Source organism: Mizuhopecten yessoensis, unplaced genomic scaffold (assembly GCF_002113885.1).
Source record: "Mizuhopecten yessoensis strain PY_sf001 unplaced genomic scaffold, ASM211388v2 scaffold7491, whole genome shotgun sequence".
In the NCBI taxonomy this organism is placed as follows: Eukaryota; Metazoa; Mollusca; class Bivalvia; order Pectinida; family Pectinidae; genus Mizuhopecten; species Mizuhopecten yessoensis.
The window spans coordinates 184,475-207,475 of record NW_018407074.1 but is presented as its reverse complement, the minus strand read 5'-3'; the positions used below and the strand labels follow the sequence as shown (position 1 = coordinate 207,475).

Sequence of the window (23,001 nt, the reverse complement as noted above, 5' to 3'; positions counted from 1 at the left end):
TTCAGTCCTTAAATTTTCTATGCATAAAAAGTGACTATTGAAAACTTTCATGTGAAAATTTACGGAAGATCCCTCAAGTACTTTCTGAGAAATAGTGCTGACAAGAAATGTATAAAGTTGGACTGACAGACCATGGACAGAGGGCGATTGTGAACAGCCCATCATCTGATGATGGTTAAGGCTTAAAAGGCAACAAATAGGAACTATGGAGATGGATTATGAGCTCCAAGATAAAAACAGAGGTGAAGCTAGGTCCCCCTTAAAGGTAAGTAAGTGTTGCAAGCACCACCTGCCACATCTGTTCCCCCCCACCCCCCCGTTTGATGAGTCGCTTTTTTTTTTGCAATGGGTTACTGTATGTATGAGGCATCAAAAAAGGCCATGATCATGATCTTAGATCCATATATATAAAGGTACACCCATTTTCAAAAATGACAAATTACATATTTCTTATTAAATATTCAGTATATGCACATTTTAACTTTGATCTTCAACTTCACATTTTTACTTACCTGGTACAGTATATGTAAGTTTGAGGCCTCAACATCTTGGAAGGGATGGGAATTACATTGTTTAAATTCTAATCAACAATAAACAAATAGTTCAAGTTGAACACATTGTGTTTTTATATCAATTCGTTTCGAGGTGGAGCTCTCTAAGCAGTTTACATATAATACTGTAACATGTTTTATACACAGTCAACAATAAGTACAGGGATTCTGGATCTCTGTTGTCACAGTGTCATCATTTTCACATTCAATGATCGCGTCTGTATTGAAACTAGCATAAGTTATTCATATCAGAGCTCATACAACATTTTGTTCCTGTCTACGCCATAGTGGAATTCTACTCCTTAACTGTAGCCATTTGTTCCAGCCTGATGTGCATCAAGTTGTATTAAGTTAGTAAATAACGAACTTATCATTCAGAATCTTTATAGCGCACAAGTCAATGAGAAGCTCTTTGACATACACATCATTGAGATTCTTATTAACAAATTAATGAAAACCTGAATGAATAACTTCTACTGTCATCACATTCATTGGATATATTTTCCAAACAAAATCCTCCTTTCTGTTCCTGGCAAGTGTGTAAGGAGCCGTGCTAGCGACCATTCGTTAGTAATACTTTGTTCAACATTGCCTTGCTTGCCGTGAGTGAATCACTATTGCACCAAGTCTTAATGTTTTGTGTGAGGCATCGCCATCTTTGAATTCACACATTCTGGCAACTTCAGCTGGATTTTCGGTTGTAAGAAAATTTGAAGAATTTTGCTTTCTCAAAGTCACTGGTGCCAAAAGCCTGAAAATGAGAATGAATCATTCATCAAAATGTGAAATATTTAAAAAAAAAAAATAGTGTCATCACATAAACACTATACAAATGTCAAACTGTTCGTGAAATAAATTTACACTCAGAATAAAACAAGTCCCTGGAAATTGAAAGTAGATATTGCCACATTGATGATTGATGTATGTCAAGTTATCAAAATCTACAAACAGACGGATAATAATAAAAGAACAGAGTCTGAAAAAATAAGTTTTACAGTCATTGGTAGGTTAGGAAAGAGAGTGATGACGAGGCCATCCTCTGGAACTACGTTGAGATTTAAGAGTTATCCTATTGTAATCAAAGTGGTGCCTTCATTACTGTACTAATTACCTCACACCCTGCATCCGTTGCTATTGTTGTCACTGTTTTCCCAAACTCAGCTACTTGATCTGTTTTCAGTTCCAACATATATCTGCAAACCATAAAGCAAGTTTAGCCTATTCTGCTATCATTGTATTCTGTAAGATTACATTAAAATACTGTACCTGGCTAAAATCTTGAACAACAGGCTTTCCTTTGTTTGTAATTCTAGCTATATATCTAGGTGTCTCTATCGTCAAGTGAAGTCAGTGGCGGATGACAACTCTCTGGATCAGTGCTTTCATACCGTTTACCTGTATTTCGAGGTTTAACCCTTAAATGATGACACTCAATATCCTTGGGATTCGGGTGCACAGCAAAACTTAACCCTCGCCAACATGTACTGAATACGAAACTGTGAAATATTGACCTGTGGATTTAAAGAGCTGTACAGAATCACAGAATCTGGCGAACCTGAGGAAAAGGTTTAGAAATATCTGGTGTATAAGATGTTTAGATATATCTGGTGTATAAGATGTTTAGATTTATATGGTGTATAAGAAGTTTAGATATATCTGGTGTATAAGATGTTTAGATATATCTGGTGTATAAGACGTTTAGATATATCTGGTGTATAAGATGTTTAGATTTATATGGTGTATAAGAAGTTTAGATATATCTGGTGTATAAGATGTTAATAATCAAGTCTCAGTAGAGGCTACATCACAAACACTTTCACTTAATGATTTTTGTTGTTGAAGTTTTTGATATGCTTCCACTGACAGTATGAAGTTTCATATACAAGGAAAAGAGTCGACAAGCTTATTTTGTAACATCAATTATGATATGGTTAAAATATGTTAAAATCAATATTATATAACAGGTACATGATTACTTCAGAGAGCCTTTTCTTCTTGTGTTCTCCTATATTTTGAAAATAATTATCATTTGTTTGTAAAATTATTCAACAATCTAGATCTGCTAATGATTATGACGGAACAAAGACAATGCTGATATAACATTTTTAATACATTTTCCAATTTGGAGCTGGAATAATGACTAGAAATAGGAAATGAGGAAGAACATTTTCAGAAATTTGATCAGTTGATGAAAGTCAAAGTAAACATTTACTACAGCATTTGGACAATTTGTCCATTTAGGACTCATCCATGATACTGCAGGTCTAAAGTTTTCCAAAACATGATGTGTAAAAATACTGGGAAAGGGGGAAGGGGCCCAAAAAAACCCCTTTATAGTATAACAAATTTACAACCTTGAATTAATACAGATAATTCATGCTCAAACTTACAAAAATAAATTCCAGCTACAATATTTTGCCAACATCTGGGACTAATAGTCTACCAGCACAGTCAACCATCTAATGCCTTAAAAAAGATCACTTGAAACACTTATCACGAAATAAAAATAATTATAGTGGCTTACCTGGCAGATTCCAGAATCAGTGTTGCTTGGTCAGCAAAAACAGGTGATATATCTTCCTTTAAAAGGTGCACCAAACTATAAAAACAAATGTATACATACACATGTTGGATTCATTTTACAACAGTGATGGATGATAAAGGTCTGTTAATGTATAAATATTAACAAAATCATATAAAAGTACTGCAAGGGAGTACCTATTTAACATTTAACATACCTGTTGGCAAAGTAAATCACATGAAACAGATTCTTGTACTTGCTCTTCTTTGACAGTTCAGTCAGGCTACTGATTGGCAGGAACGTTACTTTTACGCCGTCCACGGACAAGGCCTCTGAAAGTATTATTATAACACTCAAAGTTATAAAGAATTCCAACGGGAGGTATATAAAATATTAAAGTTATAAAGAATTTGAGCTTGGGGTAGATAAATATAATGAAATGATAATGAAATCCAACTACACAAACTCAATAAAAAAACCAAAGAATTCCTGTTGGAGGTACATGTAGATAAATATAAAAAAATTGAGAATGAATTCCATTTAAAGGTAAATTTACTTTTAAATGATTAAAAAATAATGTATAATACCAACTTGATGTTAAAAAACAACAGAATGACAAGAGGCCCAGAGGGCTGGCACCCCTCACTTGTTTCTTTTGTTACATGAAACTGACATATAGGTAACTTCAACCAAATTTGGTAACTAGAACATAAGACATTTTAACATCTCTTAAACAGATCTTAAGATATTGTTGTTTGAAATTTGAAATTTGAATTTTAAAGTTTTTAACCCATGTTGACCTTTGACTCCGACTAGCACTTAAAGTTGACCTTTGACCTCATTACTGTTTAAAGAAAATGATTCACACAGCTGGTCTACATAACATACCCAAGTATCATGACTCTAGACCAAATGGTTCTTAAGATATTGTTGTTTGAAGTTTTCAACATATTTGGCCCCTGTGACCTTGAACCAAGCTTTAGGCCAATGTCATTTTAATGAGAAAACTTTATAGCATTTCATCCCAGGTACCTACTGGCCAAATAGTATGACACTGGGCCTTATGGAACTTGAGAAGAAGATTGTTAAAGCTTTTAACCCATGTTGACCTTTGACCCCTGACTAGCACTTAAAGTTTACCTTTGACCTCATTTCTGTAATGGAGAAAATGATTTGCAATGCTGGTCTACATAACATATCCAAGTATCACGACTCTAGTCCAAGTGATTCTTATGATATTATTGTTTGAAATTTTTAACATATTTGAAATAGGTCAAGGTCATTTTAACTTTATAGCACATCCCAAGTACCTACTGGCCAAATATCATGACCCTATGTCCTCCAGTTCTTCAGAAGAAGTCGTTCAAAAGAAAAAGTTGATGGACGGACGGACGCCAGACGACGGACGCCGCAGTATGGTATTATAAGTTCACATGGCCCGAAGTAGGTAAATAGGTTTGTTTAATTACCCTCAAAAAGAGAGAGGATACAAACACTGGTAGTAATACTTAAAGCAGAAATCATTATACATAATGTTTCAAACTTGACATTAAATTGCTTTTGTTTAATTTTTTTTTTTAAATCATGCCAACACTTGAGATCATTTGACAATAGGATCCACAGGTGGGAAGTGACAGGTCACCTTACAGTGCAAGCATACTGTAGTGTCCTTACTTGAATATGTTAACATGACAGCCCACCTGGTCACACATAGGGTAAGGTGACTAAAGGAGGACACACATAGGGTAAGGTGACTAAAGGAGGACACACATAGGGTAAGGTGACTAAAGGAGGACACACATAGGGTAAGGTGACTAAAGGAGGACACACATAGGGTAAGGTGACTAAAGGAGGACACACATAGGGTAAGGTGACTAAAGGAGGACACACATAGGGTAAGGTGACTAAAGGAGGACACACATAGGGTAAGGTGACTAAAGGAGGACACACATAGGGTAAGGTGACTAAAGGAGGACACACATAGGGTAAGGTGACTAAAGGAGGACACACATAGGGTAAGGTGACTAAAGGAGGACACACATAGGGTAAGGTGACTAAAGGAGGACACACATAGAAAGTAAGAGAGGGTAGGTAAACAAAAATACGGGTTTTGTTAAAAATAGGGCAGCACAACAATGTTGGCCCTTTGGTACCCACAATAAGAGGACACACAAGAAACATCTGATTTTGACAGGACAGTGGGCCCCACATAATATGTCTCATTTGATGATGCACGGGGACACAACAGAACTATAATTCTCGAGAGGTGTATATTCTATAGAACTGTTATTAATTATCTTAATGAACACAAATATTCTCCCTCACTAAGAAATATTTTAAATATTCATCTTGACATGCAAAATCATGCCCAAGTAAAAGAAATCTGAGCAAAATATGGCAATATCAAATTTTAATTTAACTGACTTTTACCTTTAATTCAAAAGCAGTTATCATCAATGCAGATCAATAACATTCTAGCTTCTATTATTTTCCTGCAATTGTCATCAATTGTCCTCAAAACAATCCCACCGGCAAAGAGTCACCATGAAGCCAACAAAACTCCATTTAACAGACTATATATAGTAACTTTGACCTTTAACCTATAGACATTAAAATATACTCCAAGCATCCCCTGGAATATTACCATATTCCTGGTCCAGAGTCGACACCTCAGGGCCTCTTTGCTGTTTTCTTGCCTGCTCCTCAGCATCAGCATCAGCTTCCTCCTCTAGCTTTTTCAATGTTTCCTCTGCAGTCTCCTTTGCCTCTTCATCCTTGTTCAGATCTTCCTCAGTTTCCTCTGTAATGTCTGACAATGACATCATGGACATATTATTGTTTATTGTATCCCTTTTCATATTTTCACATGGATTTTACACAAGTCTTCCAACTACTGATACTACCCAAGTCTTTAATTGATACTACCAATGCCTTTAATTGATACTACCTAAAGCATTAATTGATACTTCCTGAGTTCTTAAATGATACTACCCATGTCTTCAAACCAATGATAATACCCATATATTTGATTGATACTACCAATGCCTTTAATTGATCATACCAATGTCTTCAATTAATACTGCCAATGCCTTTAATTGATACTACCCTTATCTTTAATTGATACTACCCAAATCTTTAATTGATACTACCCATATTTTAATTGATACTACCAATGCCTTTAATTGATACTGGCCATATCTTTTATAGATACTACCCATATTTTTAATTTATACTACCCATATTTTAATTGATACTATCAATGCCTTTAATTGATACTACCAATGCCTTTAATGTATCCAACCCATGTCTTTAATTGATACAACCCATGTCTTTTACTGATACAACCCATGTCTTTAATTGATACAACCCATGTCTTTAATTGATACAACCCATGTATTTTACTGATACAACCCATGTCTTTTACTGATACAACCCATGTCTTTAATTGATACAACCCATGTGTTTAATTGATACAACCCATGTCCTTAAACTGCTGATACTAATTGCAAATATTCTGTGAATCACTATACTACCACACATGCTATGACACAATACCTGTACAATTTTAATTTTACTAGCTTTACTTTTATCAAAGAAGATGACATTTATGTAAATCTCACACATTTTCTTTCCGCAAAAGTTAAACTATTGATGTATCTATAGGGTTTTAAGGAAGATAAGACCATATAGAATTCTATTAAAGCTACAGTGAGAAATCTGCTAAACAGTCTGGACCTCTATAAAAGTTTGAGTGTTTATTATCTTCATTTTGTACTACACAGTTATCTTCCCTTCCTGTTCAATTTTCTTTTAACAATAGATTCATCTCAAGGAGTTGCATGTATTTCTGTACACCTGGATAGTTGTGAGGTTTCACCTGTAATGGTTGGGCCATCATCTTTGGAATCTTTGCTCTCAGACTTGTCATCCTGTGGTTTTGGTGGCTCATATTTTGTCTGTGTAGCGATCTCGTGGAACATCGACAGTATGTTGTATTCGGCTATGTGTTGAGATGCCTATAAAAACCAGACAGTTTGTTTTATCAATCGGGTGTAGTGTTTGTAGATTAATTAATTCCTCCCATATAACATGTAGATAAAAAACACATTACAGTAAATGCAAGCCTAAAATATTCATCAAATCCAACTCACTGAAAACGTTTACTTCCAAATAAACCTAGAACTGCCCCTGCCAATAGGATGGTACAGAATGGCTACGGGTTACACTATATAACCCGATAAAATGGTGATGCCATACATTCAAAATCTGAAGATTAATTTGTAAGATGTGATTCCAAAAAATTCTAAATTATTTTGACAATTATTTCAGCAGATGTCAATTCTTTTTCAGCATTCTCTTTTCTTTTTGTTAAAATGGAATTTTTATTCACAATAATTTTGTTTGAACAAATACTTAAAAAACCCACCCAAAAAACAGATTTTAAGATGAAGATTTCATTAAAATCAAGTAAGAATGAAATATAACAATTATTTTAATCTGAATTTACATTAAATCAGGTTGAAATATTTAACAATATAATCATGTAATCCAACATAAAATGTAGGCTGTTTCTTGGTGTTGTTTTAATACAGGTAAGTTTATAGTCGTTTCACATACCTTATTACTGCTCCTTTACAAAATAAAGTTGATGTAAAAAATGAAAAGTTGGCAGTGGAAATTATGATGAACAAATGAGGACATACTAAGCGAGCTTGTCACAGCTCATCTCTCTGTAAAGACGTGTTACACCCTATACATCCAATCCTACAAAAGATTCGTACAAACAACTGGGAGGAAGTGAAATAAAGAAACACAAAACCTGTATAATCTGACCCCTGCATTTCCATCATCTTGTCATGTTCTTTGTGACACCTATGAATTCTGGCACCTTGTTTAATTCTAGTAATCTGTTGGATCTCAGAGGTTTTTGGATTAAACTGGTTTCACTGTTTGTCATTAACTCATTCACCCCTGAAGACACAATTGAACTCTTCTAATTCAAAAGTTTGAATAGTCCATTATAAAATTTCAGGGGTGAATGAGTTAATTTTTCAGGCTTACACTATAACAAATACCATCAATAACATAACAGACATTGTTATGTCATTAAAATTATAATAAAAATTCTCTTACCTTCATGTAGACGTTATTGCTTTTCTTAAAGAAGGATTTGTCCTCACACTCAATACCGAGGGCGACGTAGGGACTAACAAGAATGTCTCCCCAGTACCCCCGCCTGTGGTGCCGCTCCCCTTCCTGTGGAGACATAGAAAGTCAGACTCAATATGCTAGCTCACCTACCTCTACTCTACAAAAAGACATGTTCAATGTGTCATATCCCTTCCAGGCCCCATTACCAATAACATTAATGTGTTAATTTTCTAAATTAAATTTAAAAAAAATTCAAAATCTAAAACTCAAAAAGTATGAATCTGCTTCTTGCAGAACACAGTTTGTATTTCCTGATTTTCTTTATAAATGTTTTATAAAATGAAGAACTTCAGAAAATCTTTGAAAAAAAATCCCAACCCAGGTACAGCCATGCCTTCATTTGTGTAATGTTAACTAGTGCCCTTATGGAATTTGTCATTCATGTAGAATCTGAATGCCATCTGAAAGCTGCAATGCTCAAATGAAAGAATTGTAAATAGATGTCAAATAATTCACATTGTTACTTTTATTTGGTTTGTGTCACTGACTATTAAGTGATCGATGGAAAAATAAAAACGTATTTTGATGACATTCTAAACATTACATAGCCTCACTAGCATCATAATTCAAGAGAGTAGACAATAGGGGTTAACATTATACCTAGTCAAAACGATCATGGATCAGTTAAGGTTTCATTTATGGAAGGTTGTTACTAGCAAAGATAAAACGGACTGACAAGTTCTTTTCTACGTAATTGATGTAAACTTACATGTTTGAATACCATTCCTGAAGCTAGTGTTCTGTTAGGGATGTCATAACTCCCCTCTCGTACTTCAAACGCGATTCCCTGGTTCCTCCACTTCCTGTACTCACGGGAGTTGATGATGTCAGCCTGTTAAATGATATTTTAGTATCGTATATAATATAAACTTCATTTATTTTACAACAATTATGAAACAATCTTTTCAACTTTATTAATCACTCTTGCTGGCCCAGATAGATGTGTGCATGGGTTCTAAATGTGGGAGGAAACACAAGTACCCTGAGAAAACCCATATGGTCTTGAGGTGACCAAACACCTTTTCCTGTCCAACTGGGGAGTCCAATCATGGTCGTCTTGTTGAAAGGCGAGTGCATTATCTACGTTGCTACTTGACCTACCTATTGTGTTTATTGTGCTGTATTTATACCCATTATACTTTACTGATATAAACTAATAGCATACATGTACATTATAAAAAGATGTTCTTTAACAACACAAAGTATCATTCTGCGTCTTGTTCCATTGTAAGGTACTACTTCCGTGTAATACTTTGGTCAACAAGTTAGTGTTTGTATACATGGGTTCATTCAAGGAAACAGTCCAATTTATTGTTCCAAAGATGACAAGGTAAAGTACAATACCACTTATTTTGTTGTCTTTATGCTACCTATGTACTTTATCTTTTTAAGGAATTGTAACAAATCCTTTTTGTACATATCTAATTCAAGTCCTAGTTGAGAATTTTGAAATGTCATCTCCAGGTCCCTTTGCCACTAATGTTTGTGCTAGTTTGTTCAACAATATAGATATGATATTGGAGTTTATGATGTAATTTTTCAAAGGGTCCCCTTCAATTTTCCCCCACTGAAAGATATTTTGATGCATCAATGCTGCTGCTGATTATGATATGTATTGTAAACAATATGCTATAAATCCAGACTATTGTGCATATGTGTTGAGTTAAACTTAAACAGAATGTGAAAGTTTTGTGAGGTAATCGATGATAGTCAATATAAAGACAGTTCCTTAGTGTTATGTGTGTAACTTACATCCCTGTGGACATCCTTGATAGTGTAATGTTTGTTACTTACATCCCTGTGGACTAACTTAGTAGTTTTATGTTTGTTACTTACATCCCTGTGGACTTACTTGGTAGTGTAATGTTTGTTACTTACATCCCTGAAGACTTATTTAGTAATGAAATGTTTGTTACTGACATCCTTGTAAACTAACTAAGTAGTGTTATGTGTGTTACTTACATCCCAGTGGACTTCCTTGGTAGTGAAATGCTTTTTACTTACATCCCTGTAAACTAACTAAGTAGTGTTATTTTTGTTACTTACATCCATGTGGACTTCCTTGGATGTGTAATGCTTGTTACTTACATCCCTGTGGACTTCCTTAGTAGTGTAATATTTAATTTGTTACTTACATCCCTGTGGATTAACTTAGTAGTGTTGTTTGTACATCTCTAGACTTTCTTAGAATTGAATATTTGTAACTTACATCCCTGTAGACCTATTTATTAGTGTAATGTTTGTTACTTACATCCCTGTAGACCTATTTATTAGTGTAATGTTTGTTACTTACATCCCTGTAGACCTATTTATTAGTGTAAAGTTTGTTACTTACATCCCTGTAGGCTTCCTCAGTGAAATGTTTGTTACTTACATCCATGTAGACCTATTTAGTGACATAATGTTTGTTACTTACATCCCTGTTAACTAAGTAGTGTAATATCTGTTACTTACATCCATGTAGACCTATTTAGTGACATAATGTTTGTTACTTACATCCCTGAAGACCTATTTATTAATGTAATGTTTGTTACTTACATCCTTGTAGGCTTCCTGAGTGAAATGTTTGTTACTTACATCCTTGTAGACATATTTATTAGTGTAAAGTTTGTTACTTACATCCCTGTAGGCTTCCTCAGTGAAATGTTTGTTACTTACATCCCTGTAGACCTATTTATTAGTGTAATGTTTGTTACTTACATCCCTGTAGGCTTCCTCAATGAAATGTTTGTTACTTACATCCCTGTAGACCTATTTATTAGTGGAATGTTTGTTACTTACATCCCTGTTAACTAAATAAGTAGTGTAATGTCTGTTACTTACATCCCTGTAGACCTATTTATTAGTGTAATGTTTGTTACTTACATCCATGTAGGCCTATTTATTAGTGTAATGTTTGTTACTTACATCCCTGTGAACCTATTTATTAGTGTAAAGTTTGTTACTTACATCCCTATAGGCTTCCTCAGTGAAATGTTTGTTACTTACATCCCTGTAGACCTATTTATTAGTGTAAAAGTTTGTTACTTACATCCCTGTAGGCTTCCTCAATGAAATGTTTGTTACTTACATCCTTGTAGACCTATTTATTAGTGTAATGTTTGTTACTTACATCCCTGTAGACCTATTTATTAGTGTAATGTTTGTTACTTACATCCCAGTATACATATTTATTAGTGTAAAGTTTGTTACTTACATCCCTGTAGGCTTCCTCAATGAAATGTTTGTTACTTACATCCTTGTGGACCTATTTATTAGTGTAGTGTTTGTTACTTACATCCCTGAAGACCTATTTATTAGTGTAATGTTTGTTACTTACATCCCTGTAGGCTTCCTTGGTGAAATGTTTGTTACTTACATCCATGTAGACCTATTTAGTGACATAATGTTTGTTACTTACATCCCTGTAGACCTATTTGGTGATGTAATGTTTGTTACTTACATCCCTGAAGACCTATTTATTAGTGTAATGATTGTTACTTACATCCCTGTTGACTTCCTTAGCAGTTTAATTGTTGTTACTTACATCTCTGTAGACTAATTTCATATTGAGATCCCAGTCAACTATGTTGAGTCTGTTATCATATCTGTTCCCCATCAACTGGCGAAGTCTCAAGTCCCTGTATTTAAGAATTTTCGAAAAATAGTAATTTTTTTTCATTTTACATCTTTTCAATTCAAACAGAAAATACTTGAAAATGGCAGCAAGGTCATTTGAAATTCATAGAAATATAGGTAATTAATTTCCATATTTAGCCTTATTATAAATACATGTGATATATGATGTAATATTACTTTTTTAATTATTTGTAATTTGACTTCAATCAGTTCCTTATTTGACAACCTTAATTAACATATATAACTGGCATATGGAGGGTGAATGTGAATCTTACCAGACTTTTTCTGCATCAAAGAATTTTGTGTCAGAAACTCTCCAAAATTTGAAAATACTCTCCAAGAAATCCCTCTCTTTGTACTGAAACAGATGTACGATTCTATGTCTAGTAATGCAATTTTGTGTTCTCCAATTTTGACAATTGGGTAAAAAACATATATTAATATTTTGATAATATTCAGAAAACATAAACATTTGAACAACAAAATGAAGCTTGTCAAGGACAATAACATTCAATGACTGACCGTAAAATGAAATCATTGTACAGACTCACCTTCAGCTGTGACAAGTCAAAGATGGGAAGTTTCTTCTCCAAGTATTCAAAATCAGTAACCATTCTGAAATAAAAAACACATAATGCTAACAGCAAGTGCAAGTTTTCCGAGGTAATATTAACTGACTGATTCATGTAGTTTTCTGATTTTTGAAAATGAAATCAGATAATAGCCGTAGGTGTTAGACCTATTGCATCAGGAAGTTTTCAAGATTACCAGAAATATAAGTTATGATTGAAAGTATGTAAAAATTCATATCTTCTAATTCCCTGAGGAATATTAGTAATGGCAAGTGTTAAGGTATGAACTCTGAATTAAACATCTCATAAAAACATGTATCATATTTTAACAAATTCTTACAAATACAGAAATACTTTGATATCTACTGTATTGTAGTAGGGTGAGGAACAGTGATAAAGAAAGTGCCGTCGCCGGGGCTCGAACCTGCCACCCTTTGCTCTCCAGCCCGATGCTCTACCGCTGAGCTAAAGGAAAATTCCCTACAGCTGACGCTTGTAAGGCAGCCTAATCAACGCACATCTTTTACACTATTCCCCCCTTTTTTCAAACACATGAACCGAAAGGATTACGATTTAGGTAATATATTACTCAAAATCCTGACACCGAGCCCCTGTAGCATAACCTTCAGTAATTATACATAGCAGCAAGCTAGAGGTATCCAATGATTTTCATAAACAAATAATAAAACAGGATACCAGACTCAGAAAACAAAAACATTAACAATTTATGTAACAGACACCTGATACATAGGAAGTCATTCTGTCTAGATGTAGACTGATAGTTAAAGCACTGTAGTGTCAGTCATATTTTATCAAATTCTTACAAATACAGAAATACTTTGATATCTACTGTATTGTAGTAGGGCGAGGAAAAGTGATTAAGAAAGTGCCGTCGCTTGGGCTCGAACCTGAGACCCTTGGCTCTCCAGCCCGACGCTCTACAGCTGAGCTAAAGCGAAATTCCTAGCCCAGGTTTCCTCTGGCCCTGACACCAGACATTTTGACCGATAGATGTCTGTTGTGGGTCCACACCAGACATCTTTCTGTCAAAATGCCGAAGTCTGGTGTCAGCGGGCCCGAGGAAACCCGGGTTAGGAAATTTCCTACAGCTAACGCATGTAAGGCAACCTAATCAATGCACATCTTTTACAGTATACAGCCCCAGCTTATTTGTGAATATAATTTGATTTAAACATTTCTGGCACATAATTGTTTTTTCCACTGAACATAATATGGGGCATTAATGTATACAAACAGAGAGTAAAATCAAAAGCTGATTTACAGGCCATATATCAGCAAACAATTGGATAAACAAAGCAAGGTATTTTCAGCAATCCTTAGTTCTGCACCGCCGATATAAAATATTCAGTATAAAATCTGCATGCGCCCCAATTTGAATATGATCAACCCTGCCATTTCATGAGGTAGTCACTTATGGTATGCCCCAGACAATCTGACAGAATGACTGTTTGATTGACTTTTGGACTAATTGATTGATGGAGTGCAAACCATAGTCCCCTTTGGGTACCAGTGGGCAACTAATAAGAAACCCTTTTGTCCTTTTGAGAAAGTTATATTGTAATCTGTACTTACTTAATAAACTCTGTAGCCATTTTCTCCACATATTCACAGGACTGTTTCCGCACAAGAATATTTCCAAATAACTCAAGAAACAACTCTGTTTTTTCTAGAAAGTAAAGAAAAAAGGAGTAATACAAAAACCCTTACAAACCTAACTATCTTTCTTATTATTTTCTATTAGTTGTCAAAAAATTAATCCGATATTGTGATTTTGTATTCATATTGCAGATCACAGGTACTAGTCTCATCTGTCAATACACCTAATATAATCAATTATAGTATAGGTGTATTGACAGACGAGGCTTAAGTCCCTGTGTTGCAAATAATAATTTGAGTGATCTTGGGGGGAAAGTAACAAAGAAATTAAAATCTAACCCCGTCTTGATGTTCTGATAGTGAATTAGATAGACTGGAGGAGAATGGTGATGTTCTGATAGTGAATTAGATAGACTGGAGGAGAATGGTGATGTTCTGATAGTGAATTAGATAGACTGGAGGAGAATGGTGATGTTCTGATAGTGAATTAGATAGACTGGAGGAGAATGGTGATGTTCTGATAGTGAATTAGATAGACTGGAGGAGAATGGTGATGTTCTGATAGTGAATTAGATAGACTGGAGGAGAATGGTGATGTTCTGATAGTGAATTAGATAGACTGGAGGAGAATGGTGATGTTCTGATAGTGAATTAGATAGACTGGAGGAGAATGGTGATGTTCTGATAGTGAATTAGATAGACTGGAGGAGAATGGTGATGTTCTGATAGTGAATTAGATAGACTGGAGGAGAATGGTGATGTTCTGATAGTGAATTAGATAGACTGGAGGAGAATGGTGATGTTCTGATAGTGAATTAGATAGACTGGAGGAGAATGGTGATGTTCTGATAGTGAATTAGATAGACTGGAGGAGAATGGTGATGTTCTGATAGTGAATTAGATAGACTGGAGGAGAATGGTGATGTTCTGATAGTGAATTAGATAGACTGGAGGAGAATGGTGATGTTCTGATAGTGAATTAGATAGACTGGAGGAGAATGGTGATGTTCTGATAGTGAATTAGATAGACTGGAGGAGAATGGTGATGTTCTGATAGTGAATTAGATAGACTGGAGGAGAATGGTGATGTTCTGATAGTGAATTAGATAGACTGGAGGAGAATGGTGATGTTCTGATAGTGAATTAGATAGACTGGAGGAGAATGGTGATGTTCTGATAGTGAATTAGATAGACTGGAGGAGAATGGTGATGTTCTGATAGTGAATTAGATAGACTGGAGGAGAATGGTGATGTTCTGATAGTGAATTAGATAGACTGGAGGAGAATGGTGATGTTCTGATAGTGAATTAGATAGACTGGAGGAGAATGGTGATGTTCTGATAGTGAATTAGATAGACTGGAGGAGAATGGTGATGTTCTGATAGTGAATTAGATAGACTGGAGGAGAATGGTGATGTTCTGATAGTGAATTAGATAGACTGGAGGAGAATGGTGATGTTCTGATAGTGAATTAGATAGACTGGAGGAGAATGGTGATGTTCTGATAGTGAATTAGATAGACTGGAGGAGAATGGTGATGTTCTGATAGTGAATTAGATAGACTGGAGGAGAATGGTGATGTTCTGATAGTGAATTAGATAGACTGGAGGAGAATGGTGATGTTCTGATAGTGAATTAGATAGACTGGAGGAGAATGGTGATGTTCTGATAGTGAATTAGATAGACTGGAGGAGAATGGTGATGTTCTGATAGTGAATTAGATAGACTGGAGGAGAATGGTGATGTTCTGATAGTGAATTAGATAGACTGGAGGAGAATGGTGATGTTCTGATAGTGAATTAGATAGACTGGAGGAGAATGGTGATGTTCTGATAGTGAATTAGATAGACTGGAGGAGAATGGTGATGTTCTGATAGTGAATTAGATAGACTGGAGGAGAATGGTGATGTTCTGATAGTGAATTAGATAGACTGGAGGAGAATGGTGATGTTCTGATAGTGAATTAGATAGACTGGAGGAGAATGGTGATGTTCTGATAGTGAATTAGATAGACTGGAGGAGAATGGTGATGTTCTGATAGTGAATTAGATAGACTGGAGGAGAATGGTGATGTTCTGATAGTGAATTAGATAGACTGGAGGAGAATGGTGATGTTCTGATAGTGAATTAGATAGACTGGAGGAGAATGGTGATGTTCTGATAGTGAATTAGATAGACTGGAGGAGAATGGTGATGTTCTGATAGTGAATTAGATAGACTGGAGGAGAATGGTGATGTTCTGATAGTGAATTAGATAGACTGGAGGAGAATGGTGATGTTCTGATAGTGAATTAGATAGACTGGAGGAGAATGGTGATGTTCTGATAGTGAATTAGATAGACTGGAGGAGAATGGTGATGTTCTGATAGTGAATTAGATAGACTGGAGGAGAATGGTGATGTTCTGATAGTGAATTAGATAGACTGGAGGAGAATGGTGATGTTCTGATAGTGAATTAGATAGACTGGAGGAGAATGGTGATGTTCTGATAGTGAATTAGATAGACTGGAGGAGAATGGTGATGTTCTGATAGTGAATTAGATAGACTGGAGGAGAATGGTGATGTTCTGATAGTGAATTAGATAGACTGGAGGAGAATGGTGATGTTCTGATAGTGAATTAGATAGACTGGAGGAGAATGGTGATGTTCTGATAGTGAATTAGATAGACTGGAGGAGAATGGTGATGTTCTGATAGTGAATTAGATAGACTGGAGGAGAATGGTGATGTTCTGATAGTGAATTAGATAGACTGGAGGAGAATGGTGATGTTCTGATAGTGAATTAGATAGACTGGAGGAGAATGGTGATGTTCTGATAGTGAATTAGATAGACTGGAGGAGAATGGTGATGTTCTGATAGTGAATTAGATAGACTGGAGGAGAATGGTGATGTTCTGATAGTGAATTAGATAGACTGGAGGAGAATGGTGATGTTCTGATAGTGAATTAGATAGACTGGAGGAGAATGGTGATGTTCTGATAGTGAATTAGATAGACTGGAGGAGAATGGTGATGTTCTGATAGTGAATTAGATAGACTGGAGGAGAATGGTGATGTTCTGATAGTGAATTAGATAGACTGGAGGAGAATGGTGATGTTCTGATAGTGAATTAGATAGACTGGAGGAGAATGGTGATGTTCTGATAGTGAATTAGATAGACTGGAGGAGAATGGTGATGTTCTGATAGTGAATTAGATAGACTGGAGGAGAATGGTGATGTTCTGATAGTGAATTAGATAGACTGGAGGAGAATGGTGATGTTCTGATAGTGAATTAGATAGACTGGAGGAGAATGGTGATGTTCTGATAGTGAATTAGATAGACTGGAGGAGAATGGTGATGTTCTGATAGTGAATTAGATAGACTGGAGGAGAATGGTGATGTTCTGATAGTGAATTAGATAGACTGGAGGAGAATGGTGATGTTCTGATAGTGAATTAGATAGACTGGAGGAGAATGGTGATGTTCTGATAGTGAATTAGATAGACTGGAGGAGAATGGTGATGTTCTGATAGTGAATTAGATAGACTGGAGGAGAATGGTGATGTTCTGATAGTGAATTAGATAGACTGGAGGAGAATGGTGATGTTCTGATAGTGAATTAGATAGACTGGAGGAGAATGGTGATGTTCTGATAGTGAATTAGATAGACTGGAGGAGAATGGTGATGTTCTGATAGTGAATTAGATAGACTGGAGGAGAATGGTGATGTTCTGATAGTGAATTAGATAGACTGGAGGAGAATGGTGATGTTCTGATAGTGAATTAGATAGACTGGAGGAGAATGGTGATGTTCTGATAGTGAATTAGATAGACTGGAGGAGAATGGTGATGTTCTGATAGTGAATTAGATAGACTGGAGGAGAATGGTGATGTTCTGATAGTGAATTAGATAGACTGGAGGAGAATGGTGATGTTCTGATAGTGAATTAGATAGACTGGAGGAGAATGGTGATGTTCTGATAGTGAATTAGATAGACTGGAGGAGAATGGTGATGTTCTGATAGTGAATTAGATAGACTGGAGGAGAATGGTGATGTTCTGATAGTGAATTAGATAGACTGGAGGAGAATGGTGATGTTCTGATAGTGAATTAGATAGACTGGAGGAGAATGGTGATGTTCTGATAGTGAATTAGATAGACTGGAGGAGAATGGTGATGTTCTGATAGTGAATTAGATAGACTGGAGGAGAATGGTGATGTTCTGATAGTGAATTAGATAGACTGGAGGAGAATGGTGATGTTCTGATAGTGAATTAGATAGACTGGAGGAGAATGGTGATGTTCTGATAGTGAATTAGATAGACTGGAGGAGAATGGTGATGTTCTGATAGTGAATTAGATAGACTGGAGGAGAATGGTGATGTTCTGATAGTGAATTAGATAGACTGGAGGAGAATGGTGATGTTCTGATAGTGAATTAGATAGACTGGAGGAGAATGGTGATGTTCTGATAGTNTGGTATATATTGCCTAGTCTACCATGGTGTTTACATGGTATAAACTCCAGTATATTGGTATATATTGCCTAGTCTACCATGGTGTTTACATGGTATAAACTCCAGTATATTGGTATATATTGCCTAGTCTACCATGGTGTTTACATGGTATAAACTCCAGACACATACTTGCCAACTTTTTGAAATTTCTAAATTTTAAGATTCTGCATATTCAAAATTAAAACATAAATGAAGAATGCTTATATACCCCATACACACAAAATATCCCTTTGTGTGTTTATATACCCCATAACCACAAAATAACCCTTTGTGTGTTTATATACCCCATACACACAAAATAACCCTTTAAGATGACATATTTCTAGCTGTTCTTTCAGGTGAAATCATTAGATCTTAGATTATAGGAATAGTTTAACTAATTCATTTGTTGAAATTACTAAATTTAAGGGTCCAAAATCAGGAGTCTCCCTCCTAAATAGGGAGAGTTGGCAAGTATGCAGACATTATACTGTACATAGTAGTAAGCTGGTGGTATCCAAAGTATGCAGACATTATACTGTACATAGTAGTAAGCTGGTGGCATCCAATGATTTTCATAAACAAATAATAAAGCAGTATACCAGACTCAGAAAACAAAAACATTAACAATTTATGTAACAGACACCTGATACATAGGAAGTCATTCTGTCTAGATGTAGACTGATAGTTATAGCACTGCAGTGTCAGTAACAGACACCTGATACATAGGAAGTCATTCTGTCCAGATGTAGACTGATAGTTAAAGCACTGTAGTGTCAGTCATATCAGTATTTCACTCACCTTGTAAGCCCATTCTTTTTTGAGTTTCTAAAGCAATGGTCATAAACAGCATGTCTCTAGCATACAATTCCAGGTTATTTTCAATTACATAAAACTGAAAAGAAGAACGATGCAGTCATTGTGAAATTTAAATCATAGCAGGGGTCAATATAATAAATAGTCAAATGAATTGTATCAAAATACGCAAATAATTTGGTTTTTTCTTTTTATCTTATTTAGCTCAAATAGAATCCAGTATGACTGAGCACGTTAATTGGTTATTTAATTTTGCATCATGAATTCTTTTGACATCAATTATAATTTTATTTTCAAACTAATTTTGAAAATTATTTCTGAAATTGCATGTAAACTATATATTTTGTTTCATCTGTCTGATGATCATTAAGATTAGATAAGTATTATTCCTCTTTTTCTCGAACCCTTAAACCTTTATATATACATGTGCATTAACAATATGGACTCAAAATGGACATAGTTTTTAAAGGGGTCTGAATCCTATAACATTTTCCATGGCTTTTGCTGAAAATCAGTTTAACCTGGACAATTTTATTTTTAAAGGTAAATTATATAACACACAAGTATATTTGTAGTGCTTGAAACGGATCTATTTATCAGTTTGGTATGAATATTAAATGTTAAGTTTGTATTGAATTTTGTCTATCAATAGTGTTTAGAGTGAAGACACCAGTCATTTGCTCTCTTTGCTTGACAAAGGAAACGGACGTTTTCGTAAGCTCGCAAAATACGTTTTCAAATTATTGTTTGTGTTAAAAACAATGAGCATTTATTGTTTGTAGTGCTGTTTCTTTTGGAACTCCTTCACCCCCCACTCTTAGACATTGTGAAAGATTCATCTGTTACTCACGTGGAGTTTCCTTTTTCCGTGGCGGTAAGATCTAGCCACAGTAGTGAGTAGATGTCTCATGTCTCCAGCCCCCACCAGGAGGATCCGCAGCTCATCTACACAGAGAAGGATACTCGTAAACAGTGAGACAACACACTCAAAGTAATCCAAAGTGATTAGGGGACGAAATGTTTGTATATCCCTCCATACCTTTTGTACACTATACTTACCTTGTGTAATGTGATGCTGTCCATGACTCCATCAAAGGGAACGATATGTTGAAGGTTGCAACAATCATTTTTTTTTTTTTGTAAATTAAGTCTCTTGACCTCAGCATTTTTTAAAGATTATTATAACAAAAAATGCATATGTATATATATGTTTATGAAAAATAGAATAAAACTAAATACAAAAATCAAACATTTTGTGTGTCCCAATCTTGTTGTCATAGGCTTCTAGACTATTTGACATATATAATTATATCCATGTTCTCATATATATGAACTATAAAGCAAACAAATATACATATATTTATATAAACATTGTAGATTACATATATTGATTATTCTGAGAAATTTACCTGGTCCGTCATCACTGTCCAGTCTGAGTCCCTTTAGAGCTGATATGACATCTGCAATGTTAACAAGATAGGTATTCATGAAAAAGAAACACAACTCTTAATTACCCTTGGTTATTGATTTCTGTGTCACATAAGAATTACAAGCATTGAACCATCATATTTGATAATCTGATAACAACTTTTCTGATATTATGTATTCATACACAATCATACTTCAGAAGTCTGATACATCATAGCTTCCCCTGATGTGACGGATGATAAATCCTTCTATCATAAACTAAGGGTCTGTTACAAAACTATCAGATATATGAAAGTTACATAATGATATCCACTATGGGCTCCTGGGAATGAACACGACCAAACTATTGCAAGACTGATCAGTCCCATAAATAGGTCTACATCTTTCCTTATCTACCTTTGTTCTTCGTTTCCTGAGTTGGTATATATCCTTGTGTGCCATATAATATGTTTATTTATTGTGTAATGGCCCTGAATGACCTTATAGTGGCAATGGGCCTTAAACTACTGTTATATACAAACAAAGCTATGAGACAATCTCCTCCATGCCCTTGGGAATGACATCCTTACATTTGTTCTCACCCCTGGAATATATTGTGACAATGGCATGCAATCCTTTTGACGTACATCATAGGATCAAACTAGCCTACCTGTGTCATTCATGCATGCATACATCAAGCCTTCAAGGGACTTGGGGCGTTATGGGTCATTTTTGGCCTCATAAAAAGTACAAAATTTCAACTTGAATTTATTTTCCAATTTCTGTTATAAACATCATATTGGTTAATTGGGGCTATCTTTCTTGGTGCAGATTTTTTCCAATGCCCATGCGTAGATACCTAGCTACTATAACAAACATGCAGAAATGAAAGCTTCCGCATGTGACAAACAAAAATTCCTTTCTACAAATGAATACTATTATGACAATGTTTCAGCATGTCAAACATTTATTTATTTGTTGCATACGAAGGCTGTTACCCACGGCATGACAGACTATCGTAAGAGGAACTGCTGCAGAATTGGGATTTGCTTTTGACAGTTTTGTACTATCCACTCTCTACTTGAGGACTCAAAAAACATCCAAAATAAGACTGCTGCACCTATTGCAATATTTTGGATCTTCACATTTCTTTCTACTTCAAACTACCTTTTATTTCCTAGTGCCTTGCTTGGCAATTACCTCACGTTTGGCTTTAATGTTGAGCATTCTTCCAGGTGGGAAAGCAATGGGTTCTGTCCCCAGGCCGGGACATACCAAAGTCCTTAAAAATGGTAGTTGTTATTCCCTGCTTAATGTTATACTTAAACTTAAACTTATTCCAACATTCTTGTAACTCACCGAAATCATGTAAAACAATCAAAAAGTCAAATATAAACATTGAAACAGTTTTCTGCTTTAAATCTCTTCAAAGTTTTTCAAAATCATTTACAGAATAAGTTTTTCTTATAAATTTACAGCCAGAACAAGAAATTGGAGTTGAGCACAAAATCCATGCTAAGAGCATGAAAACGGTTTCATGAATACGGGCCCTGGAATTTATTGTAGTGGTTGGTTCTTCCAATGGAAACTGAAGTTTATTTTCTTATGTTCAATATGTCCTGAAACATATTGCATTTAATGCAAAAGGCTTTTTAATGAAACAAATCAAAGTATTTCGTATTATCTTTTTGTAATTTTTTAAAGAAAATTCAATACAAGTATAATCAAATCAATGTTATCGAAAGTAAAGTACAGATATCATATCACTGTCTATGTTTATTTGGGCAAATACAGTCATCGACTTTTGGTTTCCGTTAAATTGTGTACAATACCAAAAGAATACCATGCAAATATATTGATAAAATAGAAGATAATGAATGTTAAAATCGTAATTTTCCGCCTACCCTTGTCCTGAAGATCAAGTGCTGGACTAAATCCCCACCAAGTGATAGTACCGAAGCCGTCTGTCATCCTTAAATCGCTTTCTGCAAGCACATTGAAGTCAACAATAAAAACAAGTTTTTGCTTGCTAGCACACGTGAATTTTCTGACCAAGTAACGCCGTCCACCATTTGTAAACAAAGAAACTTCGCACTAAATAATAATTTACACCGAACGTTAATAGTGCTATCTATCAATCGATAAAAATATCTATTCAAGGGAGTTTAAAATAATTTGTGTGTGGATTAATTAAGTAGCATACCTAGC

General features: G+C 35.1%; 1 protein-coding gene across 1 annotated transcript; it reads right to left on the bottom strand.

Moving 5' to 3' along the window:
• Positions 1-602: 602 nt before the first annotated feature.
• On the bottom strand, positions 603-22,867 carry LOC110453725 (dynein assembly factor 3, axonemal-like). The gene is made up of 16 exons (XM_021502814.1): positions 22,698-22,867; positions 20,796-20,846; positions 20,237-20,331; positions 19,372-19,465; positions 14,067-14,160; positions 12,453-12,516; positions 12,177-12,259; positions 11,810-11,903; positions 8,993-9,115; positions 8,206-8,328; positions 6,950-7,088; positions 5,717-5,881; positions 3,290-3,404; positions 3,076-3,150; positions 1,663-1,744; positions 603-1,302 (listed from the first exon to the last, which is right to left on the bottom strand). Exons 1-16 carry the CDS (start codon positions 22,762-22,764, stop codon positions 1,234-1,236), a joined length of 1,533 nt encoding a protein of 510 aa, XP_021358489.1. The 5' UTR covers positions 22,765-22,867; the 3' UTR covers positions 603-1,233.
• Between the last annotated feature and the right edge of the window lie 134 nt (positions 22,868-23,001).